This window comes from Salvelinus fontinalis, unplaced genomic scaffold, assembly GCF_029448725.1.
Source record: "Salvelinus fontinalis isolate EN_2023a unplaced genomic scaffold, ASM2944872v1 scaffold_1089, whole genome shotgun sequence".
In the NCBI taxonomy this organism is placed as follows: domain Eukaryota; kingdom Metazoa; phylum Chordata; class Actinopteri; order Salmoniformes; family Salmonidae; genus Salvelinus; species Salvelinus fontinalis.
In genome coordinates this window covers 1-18,302 of record NW_026601298.1, presented here as the reverse complement: position 1 = coordinate 18,302, position 18,302 = coordinate 1, and the positions used below count along the sequence as shown (strand labels likewise).

The window sequence follows — 18,302 nt, the reverse complement described above, 5'->3', positions numbered from 1 at the left end:
CCTCTGACCCCTATACCCCCACTCCTCTTTCTTGCAGTCAGCTAAACATAGTTTAGTCCCTTTGGAGGACTGTCTCATTTAGGAACACATTACATCATCCCACAATGCCCCTCTGCTCTCTGAAAGGGGGTGTCGAGAGAGGAGAGACTGGGGTAAAAGGGGAGGCGTTTGTGTAGTGAGTGTGTGTGTGGAGAGGGAGGTCAATCGGGACTCCATAGTGTTACCATGGGAGACAACATTCCTAAAATCAGCTGGTTGCAACAGGCTTTTATAATTGACTCCAAACAGGGGCAAGGGAGAGAGGGGTAAACTAGGCTTTTAGACACTGAATAAATGGCATTTGCCTACGAAAAATGTCCATTCACACATTCCTAGGACGGTTGACTGTCGTTTGTATTTACACCACAACCTCAAATAATGAGGACCGTTCATCCCAAATCCATCAAACATTTCAACCAGAGACACTTTATTTGATGGCGGAATAAAATGGCCTTATTTGTTTTTATCCTACTCCATTGCCATTTCATTGTCAGCCATCTTGCCGTTGTCATGACAGTTCCATAAGGAGTTGGCATCCAGGCTAGTCCTCTTCAAGTCTAGATAACCTTTTCTGGAGATGGAATAGATTGAAAACCATACCACTCCCTATTGTTTTTTTCTCTGGCAGGGACATGTGATTATCTTGCAGTGGAATCCACATACACTGCCATCTAGTCAAACATTTGAGTTCTTCACTTTCAACCAAATTGCATAAATGAGCAAAAAAAGACCAACAAATATTTATAATACATTTATTTAATGGTAAAGAGTGCAATGATACAAACCATTTTCACAAAAAAATGAGAAGTTGATATTATATCTAAAAATACTCATGTTAAAAAGCATAAATAATACACCCACCCATCCATGACAGCAAAACATAAATACTTTCCATGAACCAAGATATGTGCTATTCATAAGTACTGACCCGTGGCTACACCCCACCTTTACATCTGGGTCGTATTCATTTGGCACCAGGCGGAAGAAAACAGAATCAAACAGGGTTCTTGCCTACATGAACTTGTCCAATAAGTAAGGCTTTGTTAGAAAACGTTTTGCTACGGTGAGCCCTAATGAACACGACCCGTCTGGCTATAACAGTTGAACAAGTTGATTTAAAACCCCTTGTAATAAAATGTTCTCATGCTTTAATCAAGCAAGGCTCGTATAATGTTCCCAACACCAGGTTGGGTTTAGTGTTGTGCACGATGCTGTAATGGCAAAGTAACAGCATTCAGTATAAAACCTAGCTCTGGTCCATTGCGCAACGAGTTGTCTCTTCCCCTGTTCAGGAAGGCTCAGCGCCAACAACCTGCACCGAACGCCCTGGTCCAGAGCTATAGAAAACCGCAAAGCCTTAAGTCCCAGGCTGCATTGTCCGAGTTACAATCAAATTGATTCCGTTAAGTTAGTTCGACTAGACTGGAAGCCTTTACCTTTGTAAAATGAAAAAATAACACAAATGAAAATTCTGATAGTAAAATATGTACTTAGTAAAAATGACCATCCTCAGTAGAAAATCTGTTTTTTATACAGTTGTGGTGCAAATTAATGCAAGAGTATAATAGTTTGACTTTACGACTAATTTGTTGTTGAAGAAAACGCACCTTTTAAATAAAAGGTGACGACAATATGAGAAGATGAGTTAGCTCACCATTTTTAGCAGCTACATTTCCAGATCGGTATTGCAATCGTCTTAATAAATGAATGAATGGTTTGAACAAAACCATGTGAAAATATAACAATTTCATAGATAAATAACACTGAAAAGACTACAATGTGATAAGGAAAACCACCCCCCACAAGTACATTCATAAAATCAACTTGAAATCATCCTTTGAAAAATGGAAGTAGAACAATGAAAATAAGGAACATTCACTAACAACCCGATAAAAAGAACTAAAAAACATACAAAAACCACTGATATTAGACTTTTGACCTTCCATTAGGAAGCAGATGCATCTATTAACCATACGAGTCAACCAGATACAATATTGAGAATTGGGTTTAGGATGCAGTGAGGTAATATAAGCTACACATGATAGAAATAGCATCACTAGATTGATGGTCTAGTCATTATATTCTATGTATGCTCCATGTTCTCCTCTCTTCCCCTCTCCCTCCAGCCACAGGTTTTATTTGCTAGCCTGGTCCCAGATCAGTTTGTGCAGTCTTGCCAACTTCTATGGTCATTGGGTGGAGATGGGCAGAGATCTCACTTCAGCACCAATGACATGGTCTTAAATGTGTAAACTCCTGCCACCCGGTGACCTCGGTGACCTGCCCGGTGACCGCCACAGGATACAATGCATACATTTTTTTGGCATGTCAATGATTATAGGAGTTGACCAAAAAGGTCAAAACAGATATGGGACCAGGTTATTGATTGGGAGGCCCCCATTCTCCCTCCTCCAGTCATTTATTTGATTGGGTGGCCACTCCTACTTTCCTATTGAAAAAAATGTCCCTCCGCTCCAGCCATTGGTTAGATTGGTTGAGCCGCCCACACTTCCCCCCTTCCAGCCATTGGTTGGATTCATAGACCCCTCCTCTCCTACTGAAAGAACTTCAGGCCTGCGACCAGGAAGAACTTCTCCAGGAAGATTTCCGAGTCGAGGACGGCGATGTGTGCTGCTCGGCCAATCAGGGAGTTGGCGGTGTTGGGCAGGGCGTGGATGACATCATAACGCACCAGGTTACAGTCTCTGTTCTGGAGCACCGGCAGCAACAGGTTCTCGATCATCTCTACATATACTGAACCTGGGGGAGGGGGAAAGTGTGAGAGGGGGAGTGAAAGTGAGAAGGGGGGTGAGAGATGGGAAGTGAGAAGGGGGGTGAGAGATGAGAAGGGGGGTGAGAGAGGGGAAGTGAGAAAGGGGGTGAGTGATGGGAAGTGAGAAGGGGGGTGAGAGATGGGAAGTGAGAAGGGGGGTGAGAGATGGGAAGTGAGAAGGGGGGTGAGAGATGGGAAGTGAGAAGGGGGGTGAGAGATGGGAAGTGAGAAAGGGGGAGGGGGGGGGTGTGAGAGTGGGAGTGAGAAGGGGGGTGAGAGAGGGGACGTGAGAAAGGGGGAGGGGGAGTGTGAGAGGGGGCGTGCGAGAGGGAGAGGGCAGTGTGAGAGGGGGAGTGAAAGTGAGAAGGGGGGTGAGAGATGGGAAGTGAGAAGGGGGGTGAGAGATGAGAAGGGGGGTGAGAGAGGGGAAGTGAGAAGGGGGGTGAGAGAGGGGAAGTGAGAAAAGGGGGTGAGAGAGGGGAAGTGAGAAAAGGGGGTGAGAGATGGGAAGTGAGAAAGGGGGGTGAGAGATGGGAAGTGAGAAAGGGGGGTGAGAGATGGGTGAGAGATGGGAAGTGAGAAAGGGGGGTGAGAGATGGGAAGTGAGAAAGGGGGGTGAGAGATGAGAAGGGGGGTGAGAGATGAGAAGGGGGGTGAGAGATGAGAAGGGGGGTGAGAGATGAGAAGGGGGGTGAGAGATGAGAAGGGGGGTGAGAGATGAGAAGGGGGGTGAGAGGGGAAGTGAGAAAGGGGGGTGAGAGATGGGAAGTGAGAAGGAGAGTGTGAGAGGGGGAGTGAGAAGGGGGGTGAGAGATGGGAAGTGAGAAGGGGGGTGAGAGATGGGAAGTGAGAGGGGGGGTGAGAGAGGGGAAGTGAGAAAGGGGGAGGGGGAGTGTGAGAGGGGATGTGAGAAAGGGGGAGGGGGAGTGTGAGAGGGGGAGTGCGAGAGGGAGAGGGCAGTGTGAGAGGGGAAGTGAGAAAGGGAGAGGGCAGTGTGAGAGGGGAAGTGAGAAAGGGAGAGGGCAGTGTGAGAGGGGAAGTGAGAGAGGGAGAGGGCAGTGTGAGAGGGGAAGTGAGAAAGGGAGAGGGCAGTGTGAGAGGGGAAGTGAGAAAGGGAGAGGGCAGTGTGAGAGGGGAAGTGAGAGAGGGAGAGGGCAGTGTGAGAGGGGAAGTGAGAGAGGGAGAGGGCAGTGTGAGAGGGGAAGTGAGAAAGGGAGAGGGCAGTGTGAGAGGGGAAGTGAGAGAGGGAGAGGGCAGTGTGAGAGGGGGAGTGAGAAAGGGAGAGGGCAGTGTGAGAGGGGAAGTGAGAAAGGGAGAGGGCAGTGTGAGAGGGGAAGTGAGAAAGGGAGAGGGCAGTGTGAGAGGGGAAGTGAGAAAGGGAGAGGGCAGTGTGAGAGGGGAAGTGAGAAAGGGAGAGGGCAGTGTGAGAGGGGAAGTGAGAAAGGGAGAGGGCAGTGTGAGAGGGGAAGTGAGAAAGGGAGAGGGCAGTGTGAGAGGGGAAGTGAGAAAGGGAGAGGGCAGTGTGAGAGGGGAAGTGAGAAAGGGAGAGGGCAGTGTGAGAGGGGAAGTGAGAAAGGGAGAGGGCAGTGTGAGAGGGGGAGTGCGAGGGGGAGAGAAGGAGAGACAGAAAGGGAGTAAAGAGAAAAAAGGGAGTGACAGAGAGAAGAAGAAGAAGAATAAACTCCATTTAGAAGCGAATGCATAGTTTACATCTGGGTGGCCCGGGAATCAAACCCACAATCCTGGTGTTGCAAGGGCCATGCTCTAACCAACTGAGCCATACATGACAACAATCAGATGTATTCATCAAGCCATTTCGACATCAACAGTTGTCACAAAGTGCTTAACTGTAACCCGGCCTAGCAAAGACCCAACAGCAAGCAGCAGCGAGAGGAACCAGGCTATTGGTCCAGTAGCTTGTCTACACTGTGAACAAATGTCCTGTAGGACGTGTTTTGTGGCCTGCTCTGATAAATATGTAGGGCCCACCTGTTTGTTTGTCCTTCAGGGCTGTCTTACACATCTCTATCCTGGCTGAGTGATATGGGACGTAACGATCCTGCAGAGAGCCCACTAACACCACGTTCCTGAAGTGATGAAGACCTGCCACAATACATTGACACAACACACCTGTTATTCATGTAACAATAGACAGCAAGCTTCATTTAAATACCCAGGAGAACAGATTGATACCAGGCGTTAACAACGTAACAAATTGCACTGTCAAAAACATCAACAACAATGACCTTTACTCTGCTCAACTCACCAGATTTCTTGCTAAGCTTGTAGAGGAAGGTCTGCCTGGGATCAGAGTGGTCTCTGCAGGTCAGTTGGAGCAGGGAGCCAGATTTCTTCCACTTCTGCATGAACCACAGGCCTGGGAGGGAGGAAGGAGGAGGAATACAGGGGCTAAAGACTGACTAAATCAACCAGGGAGAGGAAGACAATGACTTGTTTCCTTGACTGAGCGTAGCACAGTGCTGTAGTTAAAGGGAAATATACCTTCAACATTTTCACAGTACACTTTCCTGGAATCGTAGACTTTAAAAACATTAAAAACTGTAAGCTAGGAGCTTTTTAAATGGAATGTTGTATCCTGTGTTTTTAAAGTATTGTCTAAATGTCTCCTCTGCTTCCTTCTGCATGCATTGTAGCCTGCCTCAGCCTCACCACTGAGCGCCACATCACTGTCTGGCTCAGTATCCTACTCTCTGTAAAGCACACTTATTACAAATTAGTAGCCTATTGTTTTTGCTCCTTCTGAGGTAGGATCCGTTTAAATGTTAGCTTCTTACAGCTTCCTTATAACTGGCTAAGTACCACTAGCCAGAGCCCTTCCGACGTACTGCAATAGATGTCTCTGCAGGCAGCTAGCCACCTGACTGACTGACACAGCCCATCTAGAAGTGACCATCAGTTGTCACACTCATATTCTCATAGAGTGGGTTTTTGCTTGTTTGGTGGATGTCTGTAGACGCTGCAGGAGTCACGGGACGGATTTAAAACAGCCCTTTGTACGGCATCTCGCAAACACACTGCGCGCATGAACTAAATCAATCTAATGAGGTAGGATATTTGTCAGATTCTTCAAAATCCCAACTGGTGGCCAGTGGGCCGAATTTGGCCCCATGGTTGGTTTTATTTGCCCCACCCCCCCCCCGAAGTTTTCTGAGCAAAAATACATAAATACAAATTGTGTGCAGAATTTTCATCGTTGGACATAAAAGACGCTAAAAACACCAGGAAAACAGCTCCAAATGAAATGAATTGAAGAAACCTGTTCCAGTATTCCCACGCATATAAGAGACTGAAATGAATTGAAGAAACCCGTTCCAGTATTCCCACACATATAAGAGACTGAAATGAATTGAAGAAACCTGTTCCAGTATTCCCACACATATAAGAGACTGAAATGAATTGAAGAAACCTGTTCCAGTATTCCCACGCATATAAGAGACTGAAATGAATTGAAGAAACCCGTTCCAGTATTCCCACGCATATAAGAGACTGAAATGAATTGAAGAAACCCGTTCCAGTATTCCCACACATATAAGAGACTGAAATGAATTGAAGAAACCCGTTCCAGTATTCCCACACATATAGACTGAAATGAATTGAAGAAACCTGTTCCAGTATTCCCACGCATATAAGAGACTGAAATGAATTGAAGAAACCTGTTCCAGTATTCCCACGCATATAAGAGACTGAAATGAATTGAAGAAACCCGTTCCAGTATTCCCACACATATAAGAGACTGAAATGAATTGAAGAAACCTGTTCCAGTATTCCCACACATATAAGAGACTGAAATGAATTGAAGAAACCTGTTCCAGTATTCCCACACATATAAGAGACTGAAATGAATTGAAGAAACCTGTTCCAGTATTCCCACGCATATAAGAGACTGAAATGAATTGAAGAAACCCGTTCCAGTATTCCCACGCATATAAGAGACTGAAATGAATTGAAGAAACCCGTTCCAGTATTCCCACACATATAAGAGACTGAAATGAATTGAAGAAACCCGTTCCAGTATTCCCACACATATAAGAGACTGAAATGAATTGAAGAAACCTGTTCCAGTATTCCCACGCATATAAGAGACTGAAATGAATTGAAGGAACCCGTTCCAGTATTCCCACGCATATAAGAGACTGAAATGAATTGAAGAAACCTGTTCCAGTATTCCCACACATATAAGAGACTGAAATGAATTGAAGGAACCCGTTCCAGTATTCCCACGCATATAAGAGACTGAAATGAATTGAAGAAACCTGTTCCAGTATTCCCACGCATATAAGAGACTGAAATGAATTGAAGGAACCCGTTCCAGTATTCCCACGCATATAAGAGACTGAAATGAATTGAAGAAACCTGTTCCAGTATTCCCACGCATATAAGAGACTGAAATGAATTGAAGAAACCCGTTCCAGTATTCCCACACATATAAGAGACATGATCTTATACAAATATAAGCAAGGTTTGAAATTGTTATGTTTTAGTCAACACATATATTTGTGCTTCTTGCGGTCAATTTGAATATTATTTCTAATTGTTCCGGCCTCCCCAACCATCCGCTCCAGAAAATAAACAAATGGTTCCGTGGCTGAATCTAGGTGCTGATCCCTGCTGTAGAGGGTATAGTGCAGAGAGACATACCTGTGTTGACCAGAGCAGAGCTGTTGTACAGGGTACCCAGGTGAGGTCCAGACAGAGAGAGGAAGGTGTGAAGTCTGCTCAGGTAACATTTAAACCTGGGTCTGGTCAGTACTGAACGAACTATCAGGTTCCCCAGGGAGTGGCCTACGAAGCTGAGAAACAGAGAATATAGACACAGGTCAGAGATCACGCAGGAGCTCAAATCAAACAAGGTAACAGTGAACATGCCGACCCCCACGAATGACGCAACCCCCATATAGCTTGGGCCAATCAGTGTCATTTTGTAAATGCCATATCTCTATGGCAAGATGCATCATTCACCCAAGTTTCCTCAGAATTGGGCCAGTGGTTTCTGAGATATCATGAGGGACTAACGTATTAAAGGACCAAGACAGATCCCCTCCCCGATTTCATGGTGGGGGACAATTAAATATGGCTGGATGTGGAGAGCACTGTCATACACCAGGGGGCATCTCAATAGTATTAAGCTGATTCAACTCCTTGTCTTCTTTCCTCCATCTGCACTGATGGAAAAGGGGTGACTGACTGGACAGTGGGAAAGGGGTGACTGACTGGACAGTGGGAAAGGGGTGACTGACTGGACAGTGGGAAAGGGGTGACTGACTGGACAGTGGGAAAGGGGTGACTGACTGGACAGTGGGAAAGGGGTGACTGACTGGACAGTGGGAAAGGGGTGACTGACTGGACAGTGGGAAAGGGGTGACTGACTGGACAGTGGGAAAGGGGTGACTGACTGGACAGTGGGAAAGGGGTGACTGACTGGACAGTGGGAAAGGGGTGACTGACTGGACAGTGGGAAAGGGGTGACTGACTGGACAGTGGGAAAGGGGTGACTGACTGGACAGTGGGAAAGGGGTGACTGACTGGACAGTGGGAAAGGGGTGACTGACTGGACAGTGGGAAAGGGGTGACTGACTGGACAGTGGGAAAGGGGTGACTGACTGGACAGGGGAAAAGGGGTGACTGACTGGACAGGGGAAAAGGGGTGACTGACTGGACAGGGGAAAAGGGGTGACTGACTGGACAGGGGAAAAGGGGTGACTGACTGGACAGGGGAAAAGGGGTGACTGACTGGACAGGGGAAAGCCAATTCATGGGTGCTAGAGATCCACTATGTTGCTTCTGCCCATACCATTATTACTTCTTTCCATCAGCGCAGATGAAGAAGAGGAGAGGGACACACTTCAGACTATTGCACCATTAGTAGTCAGACTGGGCAAGAAGAAGAGACGGTGAGGTTGTAGACCTGAAGAACCCATATGTACCTGATCTTAGAGACGGTGAGGTTGTAGACCTGAAGAACCCATATGTACCTGATCTTAGAGACGGTGAGGTTGTAGACCTGAAGAACCCATATGTACCTGATCTTAGAGACGGTGAGGTTGTAGACCTGAAGAACCCATATGTACCTGATCTTAGAGACGGTGAGGTTGTAGACCTGAAGAACCCATATGTACCTGATCTTAGAGACGGTGAGGTTGTAGACCTGAAGAACCCATATGTACCTGATCTTAGAGACGGTGAGGTTGTAGACCTGAAGAACCCATATGTACCTGATCTTAGAGACGGTGAGGTTGTAGACCTGAAGAACCCATATGTACCTGATCTTAGAGACGGTGAGGTTGTAGACCTGAAGAACCCATATGTACCTGATCTTAGAGACGGTGAGGTTGTAGACCTGAAGAACCCATATGTACCTGATCTTAGAGACGGTGAGGTTGTAGACCTGAAGAACCCATATGTACCTGATCTTAGAGACGGTGAGGTTGTAGACCTGAAGAACCCATATGTACCTGATCTTAGAGACGGTGAGGTTGTAGACCTGAAGAACCCATATGTACCTGATCTTAGAGACGGTGAGGTTGTAGATCTGAATGTACTGAACTATTTCATCCAACAGCCGGTCTGTCATCTGCTCAAAGTCAGCAAACGTGTCATTCTGTGGGGAAAACAACAACAAGTCAGACCTAAAGTTCTACAGACTGACAAGGACACGGCATTGTTTACTGCACTTGCATAAGAGGATACAGACGAAACTGCACTCCCATGACAATACTGCACTCCCATGAGACGAAACTAGAATAAATTCCTATTTACCATCCATTGTTGATTGTCATTCAAGTACGAATGGACTTATATAACGTCCCATAATAATGTGAAGTAAAGAGGCAGATGAGGTAGTGTCGGTTGGTTTAGGTGTACCATAATGAGGTAGTGTCGGTTGGTTCAGGTGTACCATAATGAGGTAGTGTTTGTTGGTTCAGGTGTACCATAATGAGGTAGTGTAGATTGGTTCAGGTGCCCCATAATGAGGTAGTGTCGGTTGGTTCAGGTGTACCATAATGAGGTAGTGTCGGTTGGTTCAGGTGTACCATAATGAGGTAGTGTTTGTTGGTTCAGGTGTCCCATAATGAGGTAGTGTAGATTGGTTCAGGTGCCCCATAATGAGGTAGTGTCGGTTGGTTCAGGTGTCCCATAATGAGGTAGTGTCGGTTGGTTCAGGTGTCCCATAATGAGGTAGTGTCGGTTGGTTCAGGTGTCCCATAATGAGGTAGTGTCGGTTGGTTCAGGTGTCCCATAATGAGGTAGTGTCGGTTGGTTCAGGTGTCCCATAATGAGGTAGTGTCGGTTGGTTCAGGTGTCCCATAATGAGGTAGTGTCGGTTGGTTCAGGTGTCCCATAATGAGGTAGTGTCGGTTGGTTCAGGTGTCCCATAATGAGGTAGTGTCGGCTGGTTCAGGTGTCCCATAATGAGGTAGTGTCGGTTGGTTCAGGTCCGGTTCATTATGGTTAATTACCTGGTTGCGTTCGGACATGAGGAAGTCTATCCTAGCTCCAGGTAGGCCCAGCTCCAAGTAGGTCTTCACCAGACGCAGGTCAGCACTGTTACCTGGAAGACACAGAATGAAGGAACACCCAAGATATTTCACATTAGACCTGGGTTCAAATACCGTTTGAAATCTTTCAAATACTATGAGCGATGCATTAACCTGTCTGGAACACCACTACTGGGGCTTTCCTATTGGTTCCATTGCCAAGTCAAGCTTGATCAAGCCCAGGTAAAGGATGTGAAATTATTTCAATAGTATTTGAACCCAGATCGGTTTTCAGTATATCGGACCACAACATGTCCTGTGGCAAAAGAACTGAAGCAGATAACAAGATGGGTTGATTATCTGACTAAATGGATAAAGTGTAGTTACCATCGAGGCCGTGGACACAGACGATGAGGTGGATGCCCTCGTCACAGTTGTCATCCTCCTCCAGGCTAAAGTAAGGAACACTGGAGGCCAGGTCCCCCACCTCACTGTACAGGAACCCTGGTAGTCTCAGCTGCTTCAACTCCTCTTTGGCCGCAACAAAACTACACCACGAGGATAAGGAAGACATTTTTATTATTTGCCTGGCCAGTAATGTTGATTAATAATATAAGCTATTATGATAATCATAATAATACTACTACTGTACACTGAGCATATACACTGAGTATACAAAACATTAAGAACACCTGCTCTTTCCATGACAGACTGACCAGGTGAATACAGGTGAAAGCTATGATCCCTTATTGATGTCACTTGTTAAATCCACTTCAATCAGTGTAGATGAAGGGGAGGAGACAGGTTAAAGAAGGATTTTTAAGCCTTAAGACAATTGAGACATGGATTGTGTATGTGTGTCATTCAGAGGTTGAATGGACAAGACAAAAGAGAAGTGCCTCTGAACAGGGTATGGTAGTAGGTTCCAGGCGCACCGGTTTGTGTGAAGAACTGAGGACAAAAGGGGGAGTGCAATGCAATACTAGGAAGATGTTCCTAATGTTTTGTACACTCAGTGTATGTGCCATATAGCAAATGCTTTAATCCAAATTGACTTACAGTCATGCATGCATACATTTTACATATGGGTGGTCCTAACAGGAATCGAACCTACAACCCTTGGCGTTGCAAGCGCCATTATCTACAGACTGAGCCACAAAGGACCACATTAATGTGCAAATGGTGCATTGTCCCTGTCAAATCAACCTAATACAGTAAAGTTAACAGAGCAACATTTCCCTAGCTAACGCTTAAGACATAACCATCAAGGTAGCAGAAATGAAATGATGGAACTGTGGACTGTAGGACATGAGATGACTAGACTGTGGACTGTAGGACACGAGGTGGCTAGACCGTGGACTGTAGGACACGAGGTGACTAGACTGTGGACTGTAGGACACGAGGTGACTAGACTGTGGACTGTAGGACATGAGGTGACTAGACGGTGGACTGTAGGACAGACACGAGATGACTAGACTGTGGACTGTAGGACACGAGGTGACTAGACTGTGGACTGTAGGACACGAGATGACTAGACTGTGGACTGTAGGACACGAGGTGACTAGACGGTGGACTGTAGGACATGACACGAGATGACTAGACGGTGGACTGTAGGACATGAGGTGACTAGACGGTGGACTGTAGGACACGAGGTGACTAGACGGTGGACTGTAGGACACGAGGTGACTAGACGGTGGACTGTAGGACACGAGGTGACTAGACTGTGGACTGTAGGACACGAGGTGACTAGACCGTGGACTGTAGGACACGAGGTGACTAGACTGTGGACTGTAGGACACGAGGTGACTAGACTGTGGACTGTAGGACACGAGGTGACTAGACTGTGGACTGTAGGACACGAGGTGACTAGACTGTGGACTGTAGGACAGACACGAGATGACTAGACTGTGGACTGTAGGACACGAGGTGACTAGACTGTGGACTGTAGGACACGAGGTGACTAGACTGTGGACTGTAGGACACGAGGTGACTAGACTGTGGACTGTAGGACATGAGGTGACTAGACTGTGGGACATGAGGTGACTAGACTGTGGGACATGAGGTGACTAGACTGTGGGACATGAGGTGACTAGACTGTGGGACATGAGGTGACTAGACTGTGGGACATGAGGTGACTAGACTGTGGACTGTAGGACATGAGGTGACTAGACTGTGGACTGTAGGACATGAGATGACTAGACTGTGGACTGTAGGACATGAGGTGACTAGACTGTGGACTGTAGGACATGAGGTGACTAGACTGTGGACTGTAGGACATGAGGTGACTAGACTGTGGACTGTAGGACATGAGGTGACTAGACTGTGGACTGTAGGACATGAGGTGACTAGACTGTGGACTGTAGGACATGAGGTGACTAGACTGTGGACTGTAGGACATGAGGTGACTAGACTGTGGACTGTAGGACATGAGGTGACTAGACTGTGGACTGAGGTGACTAGACTGTGGACTGTAGGACATGAGGTGACTAGACCGTGGACTGTAGGACATGAGGTGACTAGACCGTGGACTGTAGGACATGAGGTGACTAGACCGTGGACTGTAGGACATGAGGTGACTAGACTGTGGACTGTAGGACATGAGATGACTAGACTGTGGAATGTAGGACATGAGGTGACTAGACTGTGGACTGTAGGACACGAGGTGACTAGACTGTGGACTGTAGGACACGAGATGACTAGACCGTGGACTGTAGGACATGAGGTGACTAGACTGTGGACTGTAGGACATGAGGTGACTAGACTGTGGACTGTAGGACATGAGATGACTAGACTGTGGACTGTAGGACATGAGGTGACTAGACTGTGGACTCACGCTTTCATCTGTGGTGTGGGGGCGCTGTCATACCAGCGCAGGCTGTTGGAGGTGAGGGAGGTGGAGGGGATAGGGACTAGAGGTCTCCCCTGGGAAGAGCCCACTGAGCTGGGGGCCAGGGGGGAGCGGACAGGGGCACCATAGCCTGGAGGAAGACCCCTGGGCTCCTGAACATGGTCCAGTCCCAACTGTTCAAACAACAGACTCCTCCCTACTGCCCCTCCATCCCCTTCATCCTCCTCCTCCTCGTCAACGACACCGTTCACGAACGCCAAGCCGTCTCCTTCCTCGTAGAAGCCGTTCTCTATCATCTCGTTGTCCTCTTCCTCGTCTTCCTCTACAGGCGGCCCCGGCCCCGCTCCAGACAGTATCCCCAGGGTGATAGCTGACGTCTCTACAGGGCTGATCTCTGAGACGTCTGTGCTGGAGCGCGAGCCAAAGTAGTTTTCTACCAGTCCCTTCTTGACTAGGTCACTGCTGCTGGCGGTGGAGTTAGAGGAGGGGTAGGAGGCTGTCTGGGGCTCACTACGGGGGGCACCTGGACCCCCTACGGCCCCCTCAGAGAAACCTGTTAACAACCTGGGATCAGTGTTAAGTGTTGACTCAGAGGTTGAGGAAAAAGTCCTAGGAGGCAGATATTGAGAAGCAGAACCCCCACTAGCAGTGGTGTTGAGGCCCATCCCAGCATTGGCGTGCGTTTGGCTGGGTACAGAGCAGCGTGTTGGGACAGATAGTGGTGGTTCTCCATAGAACACCAGGCTCTGTTGCTCCTGTACCAGAACACTGGACTTCCTCATTCCCCCTGGGCCTGGTAGCCCCTCGGCCTCCCCTCCTCCTACACTGCTGGAGCCCCTGGACACAGATGTACCCCCCTCCTCCTCGTCATCCGAGGGCAGCGAGTTGATAGAGGTGAGGGAAGACTGGACGCCGCTGACCGCGCTGACTGTACTCTCCGGGTTGAGGCCCTCTCCAGCCCCCAAGTTGCCTTTATGGACAGAGGTGGGCTGGACGGGCCGGGGAGCAGGGCTGAGTAGGGGCCGTTCGGCCTGCTGGGGGCCCAACTCAGTCTCAGGGGCCCCAGCCAGCCCTCCGGCCCCACCCTGGGTAGCCAGCTGGATAGCGAAGGAGCTGGGCTCGCTCTCGATACCAGAGTCGGAGAGGCGGGAGGAGGCACTGGGGACTGCAGCACCTCCGTCTGGTGGCAGCCTGATACAATCACCCTTCACCTGCTGTAGAAGCACCAGGCCTGGCCTCTGACTAACCTCTGTCATTACCTCTCTACCCCCAGGCCTGTCAGTCACCTCAGACCTCCAGTCTCTCATAGCAAGGTGTTTAGAGTCGGACATACACAGGTCTGTCTGGGAGATTTCTGGGACATCTCTTTTGGAGGTCCCATCCCCATCCGTGCGACAGGGCAGGAGAACTGTCACTGCGTCTCCTTGGTACGGGTCCTTGTCACTGGGTTGGACCTCAATGTGCCTGAGTCCAGTGGCGGTAGAACCAGGCGTGTAGTGATCGGGCAGCTGCTGGCTGCAGTGGTCAACGGCAGCATTTTTGTGAATTACTTGGTTATTATCTGTGGTGGCTAATCCGGCTACAGCTCCAGGACCAGCCTGGGCCGGCTTGTTCTGTGTGTCCAAGCTCACTAAGGCTGTGAAGTAACCTTTCTGGCTAGCCACGCCACTAGCTACTAGGACGTCATCCTCAAGGAGAGAGTCAAAATGAAGAACAGCATTTGCCTGTCCAGCGACGGTGGTGGTGGTGGTAGCACCAGGCTCAGGAAAATATTTGGAGATCCTAGTCCTTAGGTCAGTGTTGGAGTCTCCCCCAGTCACCCCCAGCAAGGCATCCCTCTCCCCCTGCTCCCTCTCCTCCCTCTGCTGCTTCAGGCCAGCCTCTCCCTGTCCCTGGGCCTCTCTGTCCTGGTCAGTTTCTCCAAGTGTTAGCTGTGAAGGGTTAGCCGAGTTAGCGGCCTTCCCCAGGTTCTTATAGGCCACCAGAACCACAGAGTCCTTGGATCCCTGTCTGATGAGCTTCTTGGCGTTCTCCCTCTCCGTCTTGGCGTTCTTCTTCAGTTTCACCGACTTGCCTTTAATACAAAGAAAAAGTATGTGTTTTATTTTTTAAGGAGTTTTATAACAAACCCAACGTGCTTCAGATGAACTGATAAAACATCATGGTTCCCACTCTATTCACGGAAGCATCATCAAGGATTTGTCAGTGCCATATTTACCAAGGCATATAGACTGAGACAGTACTCACTGGGGGCAGAACACACAATAACTATCACCTGAACGTCTAGCGTAGTAACTGCCACCTGAACGTCTAGCGTAGTAACTGTCACCTGAACGTCTAGCGTAGTAACTGTCACCTGAACGTCTAGCGTAGTAATTGTCACCTGAACGTCTAGCGTAGTAATTGTCACCTGACCGTCTAGCGCAGTAACTGCCACCTGAACGTCTAGCGTAGTAACTGTCACTTGAACGTCTGGCGTAGTAACTGCCACCTGAACGTCTAGCGTAGTAACTGCCACCTGAACGTCTTGCGTAGTAACTGCCACCTGAACGTCTAGCGCAGTAACTGCCACCTGAACGTCTAGCGCAGTAACTGCCACCTGAACGTCTAGCGCAGTAACTGTCACCTGAACGTCTAGCGTAGTAACTATCACCTGAACGTCTAGCGTAGTAACTGTCACCTGAACGTCTAGCATACTAACTATCACCTGAACGTCTGGCGTAGTAACTATCACCTGAACGTCTAGCGTAGTAACTGTCACCTGAACGTCTAGCGTAGTAACTGTCACCTGAACGTCTGGCGTAGTAACTGTCACCTGAACGTCTAGCGTAGTAACTGTCACCTGAACGTCTAGCGTAGTAACTGTCACCTGAACGTCTAGCGTAGTAACTGTCACCTGAACGTCTAGCGTAGTAACTGTCACCTGAACGTCTGGCGTAGTAATTATCACCTGAACGTCTAGCGCAGTAACTGTCACCTGAACGTCTAGCGTAGTAACTGTCACCTGAACGTCTAGCATACTAACTATCACCTGAACGTCTAGCGTAGTAACTGTCACCTGAACGTCTAGCGTAGTAACTGTCACCTGAACGTCTAGCGTAGTAACTATCACCTGAACGTCTGGTGTAGTAACTATCACCTGAACGTCTGGTGTAGTAACTATCACCTGAACGTCTAGCGTAGTAACTGTCACCTGAACGTCTAGCGTACTAACTGTCACCTGAACGTCTAGCGTAGTAACTGTCACCTGAACGTCTGGTGTAGTAACTATCACCTGAACGTCTAGCGTAGTAACTATCACCTGAACGTCTAGCGTAGTAACTATCACCTGAACGTCTAGCGTAGTAACTATCACCTGAACGTCTAGCGTAGTAACTATCACCTGAACGTCTAGCGTAGTAACTGTCACCTGAACGTCTAGCGTACTAACTATCACCTGAACGTCTGGTGTAGTAACTATCACCTGAACGTCTAGCGTAGTAACTGTCACCTGAACGTCTAGCATACTAACTATCACCTGAACGTCTGGCGTAGTAACTATCACCTGAACGTCTAGCGTAGTAACTGTCACCTGAACGTCTAGCGTACTAACTATCACCTGAACGTCTAGCGTACTAACTATCACCTGAACGTCTGGCGTAGTAACTATCACCTGAACGTCTGGCGTAGTAACTATCACCTGAACGTCTGGCGTAGTAACTATCACCTGAACGTCTGGCGTAGTAACTGTCACCTGAACGTCTGGCGTAGTAACTGTCACCTGAACGTCTAGCGTAGTAACTATCACCTGAACGTTTAGCATAGTAACTATGATAGTAACTTTGATAGTAACTATTCCTATGAATAACAACAACACACCTTTGGACTTGGGCAGATCTGGGCAGTCATCGGGCCAGGTTGTGTCCATCATGGTTGGGGGCCGAGGCTCCAGGATGGGGCTGGGGAAGGATGCTGTGGCAGCTGCAGTAGAAGAGGAAGAGCTGGCCTTAGAGTTACCGGAGGACGTGGAGCCACTCCGGGGATTATGTATGCCCAGCCACGGCCCGTCCCGATCTGAAGCAGGGAAACCAGAGTATGGAGAAAATCTCAATGACCAAGTAGATTTACATATACCCATTACATTAGGTGAAATGGTGATGCCATTGTAAACTGAATCAACAGACATAATATATAGAGATGATACACAACAGACTAAATATATTCATAGAGAAAGACAAAGAAACACTTCCATGTTGCCACTTTCCAGTCTCACTTCAAATGTTCAAGGCACTTAGATGAACAAGTTCCTGTGATTGTAGGGATCATATTATAAAGTGCAAGCGTGAATGTGATTTTCCCTGATTAATCACAAATTCCTGCTTTTATGACATAACCCTCTATACATACATCATAACCTAGACCGGAAACAATATTTACTTTCCTGACTTTTCTAAATTGAAGTGAACACATCCTTGCTTTAAATAGCTGTCTCTCTAACGGTCTGCCATGTTACTCATAGAAATATAGAAACAGAATCTATTTCATTCTATTTCTATTGCGTCGCTGACCTTCCGTGATAGAGTCCAGGTATCTGTCCTCGAAGATGATTGGCAGGGAGCTGACGTCCCCGTCAAGGTCGGCACATGCAACAGGAAGTGGTGGTAGAGACAGGAAGTAGGAGGAACTCTTGATGGCTGTGGTCATCTGCTGGTGGCTGTGAGCACTGACGTGAGGAGGGGAGAGAGAGAGAGAAGACGTGAGGAGGGGAGAGAGAGAGAGAAGACGTGAGGAGGGGAGAGAGAGAGAGAGAGAGAGAGAGAGAGAAGACGAAGAGGGGAGAGAGAGAAGACGTGAGGAGGGGAGAGAGAGAGAGAGAGAAGACGTGAGGAGGGGAGAGAGAGAGAGAGAGAAGACGTGAGGAGGGGAGAGAGAGAGAGAGAGAAGACGTGAGGAGGGGAGAGAGAGAGAGAGAAGACGTGAGGAGGGGAGAGAGAGAGAGAGAAGACGTGAGGAGGGGAGAGAGAGAGAGAGAAGACGTGAGGAGGGGAGAGAGAGAGAGAGAAGACGTGAGGAGGGGAGAGAGAGAGAGAGAGACGTGAGGAGGGGAGAGAGAGAGAGAGAAGACGTGAGGAGGGGAGAGAGAGAGAGAAAGAAGACGTAAGGAGGG

At 48.1% G+C, this 18,302-nt stretch overlaps 1 protein-coding gene across 1 annotated transcript; it reads right to left on the bottom strand.

The window, feature by feature from the left end:
* Nucleotides 1-775: 775 nt before the first annotated feature.
* LOC129848664 (protein FAM135A-like) lies at nt 776-18,166 on the bottom strand (the record flags this gene model as incomplete). The annotated part of the gene is made up of 10 exons (XM_055915760.1): nt 776-2,799; nt 4,802-4,915; nt 5,079-5,189; nt 7,472-7,623; nt 9,334-9,431; nt 10,291-10,382; nt 10,696-10,856; nt 13,142-15,230; nt 17,015-17,209; nt 17,704-18,166. Coding segments are annotated over 10 exons (3,681 nt in total), but the record flags the coding sequence as incomplete, so codon positions are not given.
* Nucleotides 18,167-18,302: the final 136 nt, after the last annotated feature.